Below are 14639 nucleotides of genomic sequence, written 5' to 3'. Positions count from 1 at the left end.
AGAGGACCCCGAGACCCGCGCCCGCAGGATGAAGATCAAAGAGGTGGGTGAGGAGCGCTCGCACCGCGCCGGCAGCGCTCACGGCCGTGTGCCCGCTCAGTGCTCCCTCGCCTCCCTCCGTGGTCCCCTCGGGCAGTCCTCGCCTCACCTCAGTGCTCACATCCCCCCTCGGTCGGCTTTCACCTCGCCTCACAGCCCCATCACCCCTCAGTCAGTCCTTGCCTCCCCTCACAGCCACATCGCACTCAGGCAACCCGTGCCCTCAGTTTTCGGGGCCATGTCCACCTCAGCCCTCACATCTGTGTTCCCCCTCAATCAGCTGTCACTGCCCCTCACAGCCATGTCCCCCCGAGTCAGCCATCGTGCCCAGGTCCCTCCTCAGTCAGTCCTTGCCCCCCTTCACAGCCATGTCTTCACCTCACTGCCCCCATTCTCCTCACCCACCCTTCACCTTGCCCCCATTTCTCACACAAGCTGCCCGTGTCCCCTTCTCCCTCCTTTTCCCAGGGAAGGTGGCAGGAATTGGGGTGTCCCTTTCCAAGGGAGTGTCCCTGTCACTGAGCACACACCTCCACGCACCAGAGAGGAGATGTTGGGGCTGGCTGGTGGGGTGTGACTGAAATTAGGGAAATTTAAATGTCAGCTTGGTTATTAGGAGGGGAAAAGGGTTATAGGGGGAAAAAACTCACTTGGTGGGAGATGTTTCTGGTTGTGCAAGAGGCTCCATCTGTTGGGGGGGTCACACAGAAACTGGGAGGTGACAGAACTTGGCTGGTCCACAGGGACGGAGGGATGGGACGTGCCCGCGCAGGAGTCGGGGTGGAACGGGAGGCTCTGTCCCTGTAGATCCCTGTGGGACTGGCACTGGAATTGTCACCCACTCCCGGGAGCTGCCCTGGCCCTGACCCCGCTGAGGCGGGGTAGCCTCGTTGGGGGGGCTCCGGGGGTGTCAGGGCTCGGGGGGTTTGGCCCCGTGCCTCCAGATCGTGCATAAAAGCCTGGCAGCCTCACAGACATCACGGAGCAGGCTGTGACCCAGTTAACCAGGTTTGTGTGGGATTCGATTGTGGCTGTCGGATCCTTTGCCATGATGGATAACCAACTTGGAGGGAATTTTGCTCTCGGAAGAGGTGCCAATAAGTAAAAAGCACAGATTTAATTAAGCAGAGTATAAATTTCCTGGGTCTGTGCTCTCGCAGAGGTGCAGGCATCCAGCGACGGTGCTGCCCTGGGTTGAAGAGAGAATCAAGTCAGAGAATAACGCACTGAGGGCTTTCATCCTCTCCAACCTGCCTCTGAAAAACAGTTTTTAAAGCTCCCCTCCCGCTATCTTTGTCTGGCACTAAAACAAAGGCTGCACCTCTGGTGAAATTCCAACTCCTCTGCCAGGCGACCAGACACAACGCACCCAGGGGTGCGGGGTTTCTTTATGATCCCAGGTGGGATTGAGCCATCCTTTCCTGCTGCAGGGTGTTTGGAATATTCCAGCACCCGGCCCTCACGTGTGCCTGGATCTCTGCAGATTCCCACCTCCAAGGTGTGTCAGGCAGCACGACATACCCGGGAATATAAGCCAGCTTCCACTCTGTGCAAACTAATCAAATGGAAAAAATCAAATTTAGGGGAAGCGAGTGGCATTCAGTCCTTCATTTGGAGTTAATTATTTTTTAAATATAGCATTATTTCAAGCTGTATGGATTCAGCCCCATCTGTTTCTAACAGCCATAATCAGTGCTGGGTAGCAGAGTTAGAGTTTTCAGGGATGAGAATCCATAAATATTAGTTTTATGCTGACAGCTAATTACTCTTCAAACAGAGCCCTTATTTCTTAAAAGTGCCTACACTTCTGTTTATTCAGAGAGAGAGAAACAAATATGGTGCAAGATATGAGGCTGAACACGCCGAACAAGGGAGGGTGGTGCAGCCTGGGGAAGAGATAAGGTGTGTCTTTTTTTTGTTAATCAAAAAGACAAGAGGAAGACAAACCAGGAAGGTTGGAAGACAAATGCTGTGTAAAAAGAAGCAGATGGAGGGAAAAAAAATAATTGCAAGGAAGAAGTGATGATACAGCCTTTGGATTAGCAAATATTGCTCACATGATGTGAGATGCCAGCAGGGCAGGGGGTGGCTTTGCTGGCTGTTCTGAGGTGTGTGCAGTAGCTGCAAGTGGCTTTTCTCTCCTTCTTCCAGAGCTTTAAGTCCTGTAACTTGCTAAAACGAGTCCCAAACTGTCCTTGTGCTGGAAGCTTTGTTATTTTCTTTGCCTTCCCTCGGGCCATTCTCACAGGTCAGCACCTCTGTAAGGGGGAGGGTGGATGCGGATGGGATTTGTTGGTGTTTTTTTCCCCATCTGCCTGCCAGATGAAGGCCAGGAGGAAAAACTGGCGCGTGATCAAAGATGCCCAGAGGTGATGCCCAGCCTAGAGAGTTGGAGCTTTCTGTTTTCCACAGGACCCTTCAGTCTGAGGAATTCCAGCCAGGAATCCGAGCTGCTGCCCATTCTTTCCCACCGCCTCTGAGCTGCCTGATGCTTCAGCTAAAGAAGAGGCTGTTCTGTGTGGAAGGCGTCAGCTCACGTAGCCCTGCTAGACTTTTCCTGCTTGAAAATTAGAGTGTGAAGCCCTGTGGCCTCTTCCACTTTGTTGCTGTTTGGGAAAGCCCTGTGGAGCGTGAGGAGCACTGGAGCTCTTTGCAGAGTGAGGAGCCAGGCTGGAGTGGATCTGCCTCGCTCATTGCTTTGCGTGCCACTTCCTCGTGGTGCACAGAGAAAGAGAGGGGGCTCAGCCGCTGGAGGTGGCACGTGGGAGTCTGTTAAGAGAGTAAATGCTGCAGAGAGCTGGGCTGATGTGTGTGTGCAGGTACCTTTGCCTCATACAGACAAGTCCAGGGGTCAGTTAACAGTTGTTTTCTCGAGAAGTAAAAAAGAGAGCACCTGTATTTCACAGCCTTTGCTGCTAAAGGTCACCTGGAGAAAGGTGTGGGATACACTGCTGTGTGCTCCTGTGGGCAGCCCAGGGCTGGGGCACTCTGACCTTTCCAGGAGAGCTGCAGAAAGCCAAATAACAAATCTCCCCATGCCGCAGGTTGGGAAATTTTGGGAGGGATTATTCATCTCTTAAGATGACCTCCGGAAAAGGTATTAGTTGTGTAATTGATCAGTCAGGCATGGCTTTGGGGATTAGCTGATTTTTTACAAGTGCCAAATACAAATCACTGATGCTCAGGAAAAAAAGAGAAGTGGTTGTAGCTGGCGAGTGACTGCAGAAATGCCACAGTGGGATTCCATATTTATTTGCTCTCAACAATTTCCAGATCAAATTGGCTCAGGGAAAAGTCAAAATTATTTCCCCTCCAACTGCTGCCTCTGCAAACTCAGCCTCAGATCTGAGGAAATCAGACCGTGTGGTTCCTGCCTTCTGCATCGTAACCAGTAATAAAGATTTTGCTGGTGGAGCTGAGCTGACAGTTTTGCTGATGATGGATGGAGCCAAACAGGCTGCTCCTTGCTGCACTCCTGCTGCGTTGGACTCATAGATCTCATAGGTGGGGGAAGCAGTGGGGAGAGAGGGAAGAGCATTTCTTTGAAGTGGTTTTATACTGATGCCTTTTCCTGGTCTTAAAATCAAGAGTCAAACACGGTTAGAAGGGAAAAAGGGGTTTTACCTTGGTATTTATTTTAAGGATCCTTAGGTGCACTATGTCCAGGTCGAATGCACCGAAATGCACCCCACAATGCCCCCCAAAAGATCGGGTATATCATTATAGATGTTACTAATTAGCAGATCTATCAAAGATTCCCTAATGAGAGGCTCGAGTGAGCCCCCCTCCCCAAGGAGCCTTCCCCTGGATGGTTCTATCTTGGTTTACAGAATGTGTTCTGGAGAGGACCTTGGGCTCTGGGGCACACTATCCTCTACCTACGAAGCTTCTGAAATGTTGAGTCTCCTGGCTGAGCAAACAAGGCCAAGAATGGAGGCAAAAAGCACTAAGAATACAGAAGTTGTAAAAAGGTATAACAGGGGTATAAAAGAAAAGGCAAAAAATCATCATGGCATCAATACCAACCCTGCTAATGCCAACCACTGGAAGGAGCCAGAGCAGAAAGCTCATCATTAAATACTTCTAGCTCAGCCGTGGGGTGTGAGAAAAATGTGGTCAGAGAGATTTACTAGTTTTTCTCCTCTGTTTTGGGTGCAAAAGGCATGTTTCCATGCCTGAGGTGTGGGAATGCCTCATGCCTGAACCTGGCAGTGTCCTCTGTCCCTTTTAAATAAGGGAATGTGTCAAATCCAGGCAGGGATTGTACCCCTGGGTCTGACACCTGCAATCTTGTTTCACAGTGCAGTTCTCTTCATCCTGGCTTTTCCTCCCATCTCCACCTGTACCTGCCTCACCTGGCTGTCGCCTGTCCTCTTCTAACACAGCTCTGAAGATGTGTTTGCTCCCAGAAATCACCCCCTGGGGGTAAGGAGGCCACCACAGCCGGTGTACACAGTCACCCTGCAGTCACTCCACACATCAGCAGGTGGATCAGTCTTTCAAGCACAAATATCTTGACAGTTTATCACTAAAAGGTAATTAGCAAGAAACAGGGACGTTACCAGGAGCTCGGCTTCTGCACCAGGGAAGTCCCTTGGTGTTGGTTGCTGAGTTCCCTTTGTGTGTTTTTGACAGTTGTGACTGCAATGAAAAAAGTGCTCATTTTTGGGGCAGAGCTGGGGAAATGCTGCAGGTTGTCCTGAATTTGTGCCACAGCCCTGACCCCTGCCGGGAAAAGTCTCAGCTCTGGTGCTGGTTGCCTCTGGCACACCTGTGTGGGTGTGGGTGTTCTCCTGGAGCTCACAGGTGCACTGGGGGTGGGCTGTGATCACCAGTTTGTCAAAAGCAGGGCTCGCAGCAGTTCTCAGGCCGAGCTGGGCTGTGAATCCATTATTGGTCATTTCTGACCATCTCCTTTCCACAGCCAGCAGGACAAAGATGTCAGACTTCTCCCTTTGCCTGCACTGTGCAACTTTCTACTCTTCCATTTGGAGAAAATGCCTTTTCTTGCTGTAATCTGGGGCTGAGCAGCACTCCAGGCCAGTCGCGTAATCTGTCCGTGGTTTCGGTACGTGAGGAGCACCACGCACAGTTCCAGCTGGAAATGCACCTCCCGTGCACATCTTCCTCACTGGGGCACGTGGGAAATGCCTGATCCTGTGTGCTGGTCAGATGGAAACCCAGGGACTTCCAACAGACTCGCTCAGGCTGCTGGGGGTGAGGAAACCAGTTCTCAGTAAAATATTTACTATGATGGAGTGGAATTATGATCTCAAACCAGTCAGCTGTGCTGTGATCAGATTGTGATTCTTTCTCTGGGGTAGAAATACCTCTGCAAGAGAGAATTTCTGTGCAGTTTGAAGCACTGGCTGGCTCCAGCCTTGCTGGAATTTTCCTTTGCTGCACACTCCTCATGCATTTATTTACCAAACCTGTGCGAGGGGTACTGTAGTGTAAATCCCACAAATGGTGCATGCAGTGGGTTTTTTGCTTCAGTAGCCTCTGGTGGATTCATGCAAACAGAATTTAGACCTGACCTCGAGCCTGTTTCAGCTGTAGGGGATGCAGTTAATTGACTAAAAATGTATTTGTTCTGTTGGTAGAGTGCATGAGCACAGGAAATGCCTGGCGTGCTGTGATCAGCGCTGCAGAGCTGCTTGCCTCAGTGGTACCTCAGAGCTCTCCCGAGCTGAGGGCACTGTGGAATTTGGGAGTGCTCTGCAATTTGCAGACACTTGCTCTTCTCTTCCCCAAATCTAGCACTGAAAGCACTTGTTCCACAACAGCTAAATTTGATGCTAGACTGGTTTCTGAACTGCCTCTTACAGCCAGCGCACGGCTCCAGCACTGCAGAGTTGTTGGCGTGCGGGTGATGAGTGACTGCGAGTGCTGGGCGTGGGGAGATGAGTTTCTAGGATGCTCACAGATGTGTTGTGCTGAAGGACCTGCACCTTCCTGAATCCCTTCAGGAAATGCACATCAGCTCCTTGAAGTTGCTTGGATTGGAAGCCAGGTTTAGGGCAGGGGGATGGAGCCTGGCTGTGAGCTGTCGGTAACATCCTGCTGTAACCTCCCTGCTCTGCTGACAGTCTGGGGCCTGTGCACGTCCAGGTCTTCAAATATTTACTAAAAAGCAGTCACCTGCATTAAGATTCCATCTTTCCAGCCAAAATTTTTATGGGCTCATGGTTAACTTCTAATCAATGATTAAATCTGCCCCTTAATGGGAGAAAGATTTTCATGCTAAGTGTTCTTTCCTTTGGTTCTGTATGCAAGGCTTTGCCATGTGAGCTCAATCCATCATGTTTGGTTCACTCTGTGATTCTGTTATTGTATAGATTGTTTATCATTTTGATGTTTTTGAATATGTTTTCCTGTATTGAAAACAATTCAGATTTTAGATGGGGAGGCTGAGGGGGAGAAAGGGAAATGTACCTTAGTACTGAATGAGAGACTGACCTGAATATAAAGCTGACATGGAGCTGTCAGAAGGAGAAGGCAGGAAGGAATATTCACTCCCGTGGTGGGAAGAGGAAATCTTGGTGCTGGGAGCATTCTGATTTCTAAACTCAAGGAAGAGACTACATTTACATTCCCCAGAAAAATACTTTTCAGTGGATGCTGTGAGTGGATTTGGCATGAGGAGCACACACTGCCATGATTGCTGTCTTTACTCTGGGTCCCCTGGCACTCGAGTTCATCATCTGACACCACATTTTGGAAGGGCTCCAGAGGAGCTGTCGTGGGCAGTGGTGTCTGTGAGCCACACATAATGTGAGGGCTTTGTGCATGATGGACCCAGAGCATGGCAGGAGACAGAGCACAGTGGGAACTGTGCTGGAGGACTGGAAAATAAACATCCCCTCTTTATGGGACAGGATGGCACTCATTTGTACCCTGGCTGAAGGGGCAGAGCACCCTCTGGTAATTAAAAGCAGGACACTTTGTGTTCTGTTCCTGAGGGCAGATCCATCGTGGCACCGTGTGGAGCCAGCGGGCACCTCTGTGAAATGGGCACACAGTGCTTAATCCCTAATCCAGCAGGGTAATGTGCAGCAGGACTCTTTCCTCCTGGGCTCTCCAGCATTCCCTGGGAGGACACTGGAGCGTGAGTAACAGCGAGAGGTTGCACTAAACTGAAGTGACTTCCGTGCTTCCCTTTTGCATCTCCTTATCCTGACAGCAGAGCTGCAGGGTCCCCTGTGAGAGTGAGTGTCTGCTGCGTGCTGGAGTCAGAGGAGAGCTGTGCAGCAGGTTTGGGAAGGGGAGGTGTGTTTGCGAGGCTTCTTCCCTGAGCCGAAAGGTAACGGAGTGCAGCTTTCTAGGAATGGGAGCCCTGCCTGCTGAAACCCCCTCGTGTCCTTAGAGCTGTCATGCAGCTGGGGACCTTCCCCATCCTTGTGTTTGGGATTCCTTCTGTGTCACCCGTCCCTGCCCAGTGTCCCCCTTGGCTGGGCGAGCCAGAGGCACCGATCCCGGCCGCGGTGCCTGTTCCTCAGTGGAACAGCAGGAACCTTGCGCTGGCCCCCTCAGTGGGGCACTCTGGGGGTCTCCCAATGCTGGCAGCTTGCACTGAGCTTTGGTTTCTCTGTGACCTCTCCCCTCTGTCAAACCCAATTGAAGTTTTCCAGCTCAGGAGTTAGCGGGGAGGACGGGCAGACGACAGCGGAGCAGAAAACGGTTCCTGGGTTTATTTGAGCTAATTGTTCTGAAGGCTGGGATTGAGTAGGAGCCAGGAGCTCATTAGTTCTAATCTGGCCTCCAACACTTGCCTTGCGTGGCCCTAGAGCTGTTGTTAGATTTCCTCTCTTAGATATTGCAAGAATAAGGCTGCGAAGAATATTAAAGGCAAGAGATGGAGAAATCCTGCAGCATCTCGTGCCAGCAGCACTAGCACAGGATGATGATATACGGTGAATGTTCCTCCTAGAGAGTGTCCCTTCCCTTCAGAGGGACTCGGTGACAGAACTCCTGCTGATTTATGGAGCAGGATGGCTCTGCAGGCTGTCTGTGCTGAGAATTGGAGCCGTGTTAGCAACGTCCGAGCAGCCGTGTTTTAAAGCAGGGCTCTTGCTCTAATTGTGTTAACATGATTTCCCTGGGCAGGGAGGGAAGTGCAGAACCGTGTACTTTGCGAAGTAACAAAGGATAATTATAAAGTAATCGTGTTTCATCCATCCTGAAACCCTCCTGCTGCCTGGGTTAGCCAGCAGGATAAAATACAAATAAAACACTTCCAGTGGAAACGGGATTTCTGGCTCTCCTTCCATCTGAGCCTCATTTTTCTCTAGAGTTAACTAGGAAGGACACGTATTTATGTTGGAATTCAGCGCTGATGAACCCAAACAAACCCTTGGCTGCTTTCTGGTGCTGTTTTGGCTTTCCTGAAAGCCATTCTCCAGCACCAAGACCATGTCAGGGTTCCTCAGTGCTGATCCACCATGGCTGCGTTCAATTATCTTATCTCTCAGAGGTTTGTTCTGGGTGTTGCTGATCCCAAACAACCAGAACGTTGTTGCTGCTGGCTGTGGCTCTGCCCACTCTCATCCGTGGCTGCAGAGCAGAATAATTTAAAAGGTTGATTTCTGAAAGGTAGCTCTGGCTGGCATAGGATGAAGCCATAGACAATTCTGTTCTCTATCTGGTTCTTTCATTTCTGGCTTTCAAAGGCTTAAATAAAACTTGGAGTTGAGTGTTTGGGGTGGGATTTGGTAAGTGGAGGCTTGTTCCTTAGGCCTGAGCAGTTCTGTGGGTGCTGTTTCTGCACTGATGTGGGGTCTGTGAGCAAGGTGGTGCCTCCTGCCTCTAATTTGGATGAGTCTTTATGGCTCTTTTCTGTAGTTTATTACCCAGGTCCCCTCAGTGCCATTCCTTGCTCTATGCTGTCAGCAGCTCATCAGTCACTGTCGTGTGATGGCTGTGCTGGAGCGGTGCCAGGGCCGAGCCTTGATCCCTCTGAGGATGGGAGGTCAGGCCCAATGCAAGCCAGGCCCCTCCATCCTGCCAGCTGAATCCTCACACTGTTCTCACATCCATTCCACCAACCTCATTTTCATCAGAGATCCGTTGTTTGCAACCTGGTTTGTATGATTTATTGTGGGCTCTGGCACTCTTGGAAGGGTTTATCAGCCTCTGGCTAATAAATTCGCTGCTGTGGTCCAAGAATTTCTTGTACCACTTTTGTAAGGTGACAGCTGTGACACGTGGCTCTGGGAAGGCTCTGAGTGAGTTTCTTGTGTCTGTTATTAGCTATTACCTGTGATAAATTGTTGGACTAATCTCAGCTGACTACTTAATACTTGAGAATTGCTCTGTTCCTCTCTTCAGAAGTTCCGATCACGAGGAGCTCTGGAAAAGGGAGAGGACAGCAGTGCTCCAATCTGTCCCTCTGAGCAAGGACTACAAAGACAGATGGGGAGCAGGTGAACCAGCAAGAAATCATTAAACTAAACTCATCCTCCCAGATTTCTCCTGCTAAGCCATCCAAGTGTGAGATGAAGCACGAGGTGTGCTGGCAGTCCTCAGCCTCCCTCTTTCTCCTGTTCCAGCATTTGGACTGAGACAAAGCCAGTTTCCAAACAGATGTTCCTCCTGCTCCCTAAATCCATTCTCACAGTGCAGAACAGGAGCGATGCAGGATAACTCTTGGCCTGTGTTTACATTTTTTTCTTCCCTTCTTTCCTTCCTTCAGTTCTCCCATCTGCTTCTGCTGTGTTTTGGGCCCCTGAGCCATCCGTGTGTCAGAAGCAATTCACACCTTGTGGGTGCTGGGGGGAGAGGCAGCTCAGCTGCTGGGCCTGGAGCGGGAGAGTGAGACTGAAATGGGGAGAGTGAGAGTGAATTGAGCCTCTGAGGGAACCTGGGACAGGGCTGTTCCCTCCTCATGGGAAGGACTCCTTTTGTCTCTTACGGATGTGGTGGTTGTGAGGCTGATCTTCACTTTTTATCTCTGAGAATGCTTTGGAAACGTTCCCCTGGCTGAACGGGAGCTCTTCAGCTGTCCAGCCTGGGCAGAGAACCCCGGCTCTGGTGCAGCCTGATTTCCACCCCACACAGTGACTGTCAGGGTGTTGCTGCTCTGGGCAGGGAAGGCTTTATTCACCTGCCTCGGGAGGGCTCCGTGCCAGATTTACACACAGATACTCCGGAGCCTGTTGAGTCTCTCTCTTCCAAGCCCACCCAGGATTCCTGCCATGCTCGCACATCCAAGGCTCGGGAGTACCAAGCCTCCTATCTTCTCTGGTTTGTTTCTTTTCATTATTGATCTCTTTGCCACTTGTTCCCCAGCCTGTCAAACAGATGGGCCCAATTCTAGAGACTTCGTTTTTCTTTTTTCTATTTTCCTTGAAAAAGAAAAGCAAAATGTTTCCACACCTTTTCCTTTCCTTCCCTCTCCTTGCAGCATTTTGGGTTACTTATGGCTACAGCTCCTTTTGAGCATCCCCCTGGGCTGTGGCTCTCCAGAAATGAGAATCCTGTGCAGATGGTATCTGTAGGGGAAGGGAAAAAGCCTTCCCTTGTCATAATGCGGGTCTGTAAAAACAATCCTGCTTCGTGTTTGTGTTTCCATCCCCCTTCGCCTTCAGTGTGGGGGGATTCTGGGGAGGAGCTGATGGATTCTGGCCTGGCTGTTCAGCTGCTGCCCATCACTCACCTGGAATGCTGGGCACTTTCTAGGAGGATTTGTAGTCTGTGTGTAATTAGGGATTTACAAGGCCCGTGTGCTGTACATGCTTGAAGGGAAGTAGCTGAAATGGAAGAGCCCTCAAGGCAGCCTACAGGAATGAGACAGTGCCCAAAATCTTGAGAGCTCAGGGAATTCCCTGCGTGGTTTGTGCTGCAGGCACAAAACCCGGGAGGGGACTCGGAGGTGACATTTGAAGGAGTGTCATTACGAGGGAAGTAATTTTTCCCCCACTTCCCTTCCTTAAAGCATGCTGGACTGCAACAGCAGTCCCTGAGAAAAGCCAGACTGCCCAACCTGGAGTGAAAAGGACTTGAAAAAATGCAAATAGCAGTGTCACCAAAGTGTGCTGGTGGCTTTCTGGTCCTGCTGCTGTCCTGTGTGCCTGCAGGCCTGGCAGCAGCTCAGGAGTTGTTGTGTTTGACAGACATCTCCTAATACACAGCAAGAGTCAGCTTGGGAAGTGAGCCAGGACATTGGGGTGTAAAAACCCCAAACACCTTTTATCAGGACCTTGCATTTCTTCCCTGATTTCCTCACGCTTACAGACATTGCTCAGAGAGCTTCTTCTGCCTTCTGTGGTGACAGCAAGGGAGACCAGAACTATTCCTTTGGTTTCAAGCTCATCTTTCTTCAAGTGTCACCTCTTCAATTTTCAATCCTTCCTGTACCCCGCTATTCACCTTCTCTGAGTTCGCTTTGACCTCACACAAGCCCCAGTCAGACCTGCCCTGCCACACTGACCCCAATCCTTTTTGCAGCGTGCCAGGATGACCTGTGGAGTGTCCATCTAGGGACAAACTCATCTCTCTGCTATAACAGGGTCAGCTCCCCTGGCTGGGGCTGCCGGGTGCAGACTGGACATCAGGGGTTGCCTTTTCCTGCCAGCTCCCCAAACCTGGTGACAGCAGTGCCTGAGTGGCCTCTGGAGGTGATGAGCTTAGCACATGAGGAATATTTATGGTGTTTATTGCTGGTGTGGCTGTGCAGCACCAGCCTGGCCGTGCTCTGGAATATCCTGAGTCTGATCAGCTCCAGGGGCTCGCAGGGAGCACGGAACTGAAGTGTCAGGGTGGCCAGGAACACAAATTCCTTTTATTCCTCTCAGAATTTTCCCCCGCCTTTGATTCTGGGAAGCGAAGGAGCCGAGGCTGCAGCTCCCCTCATCTCTGCACTAAATCACCGGGTGCTTTGGTCTAGACTTGCAAATTTGTTCTCAAACCGTAGTCGGCCTCTTCCAGGCCAGCATCTCATTACAGAGCCAACTGCAGAATCAACTGCTCGTGCTGACGTTTCCTGATTTAGATGCAGCTGGATCCAGCTGGGGTTTAATGCCTCAGATAGCCCTAGAAGGGTTTTATTTTTTTTTCCCTCTTGACACCGTTAAATCTAGTTGCATTAGGAATTTAATTGGGTGTTAGTTTAATTGTGGTTTGAGCTGTTTTCTCCCATTCAGCTTTCCTAGCAGGGTCTGAATCAGGGAGACTCTTGAGTTCTATTTCTGTCCTTGCTGCTAACACTGACAACCTTGAGCTGCTCTGTGCTGGGCTTTTTTCTGTCCCCCCAGTGCAAACCAGGCTTCCAGTCCTGCTTTTCCCCTGATTGTGGTGGGCAGGGGGTGCTTGGCTCTGCAGGTCTGGGCTGGCGAACTCACCATTGCCCAGCTGGACTGGCTGGCTGGGAACAGCAAGGAGAGCTTAAAACTTACGTTTTTTTATATTGTAACTTGCTGGAAAGTGATTTGTTCTGACTTCCTAAAGAATTCCCCCATTGTTCCAGTGATGGAGATCAGTTTTCTGAGCAGTGTCTTTGGCTGTTGTGCAAGAGAGGGTGAGCTGTGATAGCAGCTGATGGCAGAAAAATCCACCCTTGCAGGTTTGAGAAGGAGCTGCCAGAAAAAAATTGAAACCCCTCTCACCTGTTGCTGGAACTGCTCTGTTACATTTACTTCCAGATAAAGCTGCCTGCAGCAAGCAATTCCCAGCTTCTATCTGCCATCTCCACTATCAGCTGATGTGTTTGCAGGCAGGAGCTGACAGAGATGGAGATTTTGGGTTAGAATCCACCAGGAAGAGCTGGAGCCTCGGGGAGGAGTTCTGTGGCCAGGCTGCTGCTTTAGGTGTGGAAAATGAGCTGTTATCTTGTGTTTAAGGAAAACTTGAGTAGAACAGTGGCAGGTGGCAAAGAGGCGAGGCTTTCCTGAGCTTTGGGTGTCATTCCAAAGGGTGTATTTGCAGAAATCTGCTTTTGAGGGAGTTGGTTCATGACAGGAATCAGCCCTGTACTGTCTGGGAGGCCAATCAGCCTGGAAAGGGTGTGATCCCAGTGCTCCAGGGACACCTTCCACTCTCCCAGGATGCTCCAAGCCCTGTCCAGCCTGGCCTTGGGCACTTCCAGGGATCCAGGGGCAGCCACAGCTTCTCTGGGCACCCTGATTGACCAAGCGAGCTCGGGCTCGAAGCACTTCAGCTGTTTCTTTATCCAGTGCACTCTGGATATTTCTGTGTGCAGTACACTCTGGACATTTCCACCATGCCCAGGGGTCTGAGAGGAGAGGGCTGAGGCTGTGTTGTAGATGGAGGGGCCGAGGCCCAGGGCAGTGGAAGTTGCCCAGAGGATGTGTCAGAGTCGTGAGTGGAAGGCACAGAGGAAGGAGCTGGAGTCGGGCCTGTGCTCTCTTGGCTTCCCTTTGGGAGTGACAGGCTCAGGTTTTACCCCTTTGCCATCAGTTAAAAGGATGAGTTTGATTTAAAGTGGGAGAAGAGAGGGGGTGTTGGATTAACAGGTGCCAAGGTGAGGCTCTCGTGGTTGGCAGCCGTGTGAAGGCCGATTAAATGGAAAGCTCTGCAGTTCCCTGAGTGGTTCATTCCAAGCAGGAGCTAACATGGCTGCTGGAAAACAGGCAGGTTAGCCAGCGTGTCTTTAAATTGCTCAGGTTCCTGTTGGGATCTATTGGATTTACTGTAATCTTTAATTATAAAGTGTAATTACTTTAGGATGGATTATCAATGTTGGTGTCCGTCTCCGGGAGTTGCTTGGTAACGTCCCTGGAGCTGCAGCTCCTCCTGCTCTGCACTTCCAGGCTTTTAAACCCAGCCAGTGGCAGCCTCTGGATATCAGTGTCTGCCTAAATGGAACATCTCCATCCACTGGAGTGAGCACACAGCCTTTTTGTTATCATTTTGCTGTTACATAAAAGCATTACCACGGACAGTGGCCCAGAGAAGTAACCTGAGAAGTTGCTCAGCTTTCTATTAAAGGCTTTCAGATGAATTTTTGTAGCATTCTGCCCTGCTGTTTGCATGGATATTTATATCTCTATGTGATCATACTAAAGGCAGCAACACAAAATAAACATGATGCCGTCTCATTACCTTTTCTGCAGATCCTGAATTATACAGGTTTATGCAAGTCTGATAAGGGAAAAATACATCCATTATTCCAAACAGAAATGAGTTACCCAGTGTGTTCAGGCAGACTTTTTCTTCTTCTTCCTGCAAGACTGACAGTTCCTCTTTTTCTCTGCCTCTTGTCACCTGGCAAATTATATCTTATACAGCAGGGGAAGATAAATGGCATTATTGCAGCTTAAAAACCCAAACTGGGACAGGGCTGCCATGGGGCAGCAAGGAGGTTAAAGGTGGGAAAGAGCAGAACAGGTCCTACTTTTGAAACTGATAGGACAAATAATCTGCTTCCAGCTGCAGGAAAAGGAAGAGAGGTGGGGGAAAAAACAAGTTAGGAATACAATGGGGAAAGAAATAATTAGAATTACACTCATCCCCCCCCTCCTTTTTTTCTTTCTTTTTTCTTCCCTTTTTTTTTTTTTTTTAACCCAAACTGGAAGTTTCTTTGATACTTTTTAGTTAAATATTTGAAGGGGAGTTGAAGGAAGGAGGCTAAAGAGCCACAGAAG

General features: G+C 50.1%; 1 protein-coding gene across 2 annotated transcripts in view; it reads left to right on the top strand.

The window, feature by feature from the left end:
- The first annotated feature begins 6 nt into the window (after nt 1–6).
- The window catches only part of MAN1C1 (mannosidase alpha class 1C member 1), a 55126-nt gene continuing 40493 nt past the window's right edge, over nt 7–14639 (top strand). For both annotated transcript variants that reach the window (XM_008635045.2, XM_017736205.1), the window contains exon 1: nt 7–43. In XM_008635045.2, the coding sequence (XP_008633267.2) occupies nt 29–43 (15 nt within the window). In that variant the 5' untranslated portion in view covers nt 7–28. The remainder of the gene's footprint in view (nt 44–14639) is intronic.

Source organism: Corvus brachyrhynchos, unplaced genomic scaffold (genome assembly GCF_000691975.1).
Source record: "Corvus brachyrhynchos isolate BGI_N302 unplaced genomic scaffold, ASM69197v1 scaffold65, whole genome shotgun sequence".
NCBI classification, from domain to species: domain Eukaryota; kingdom Metazoa; phylum Chordata; class Aves; order Passeriformes; family Corvidae; genus Corvus; species Corvus brachyrhynchos.
This window is presented reverse-complemented; position numbering and strand designations above follow the sequence as displayed.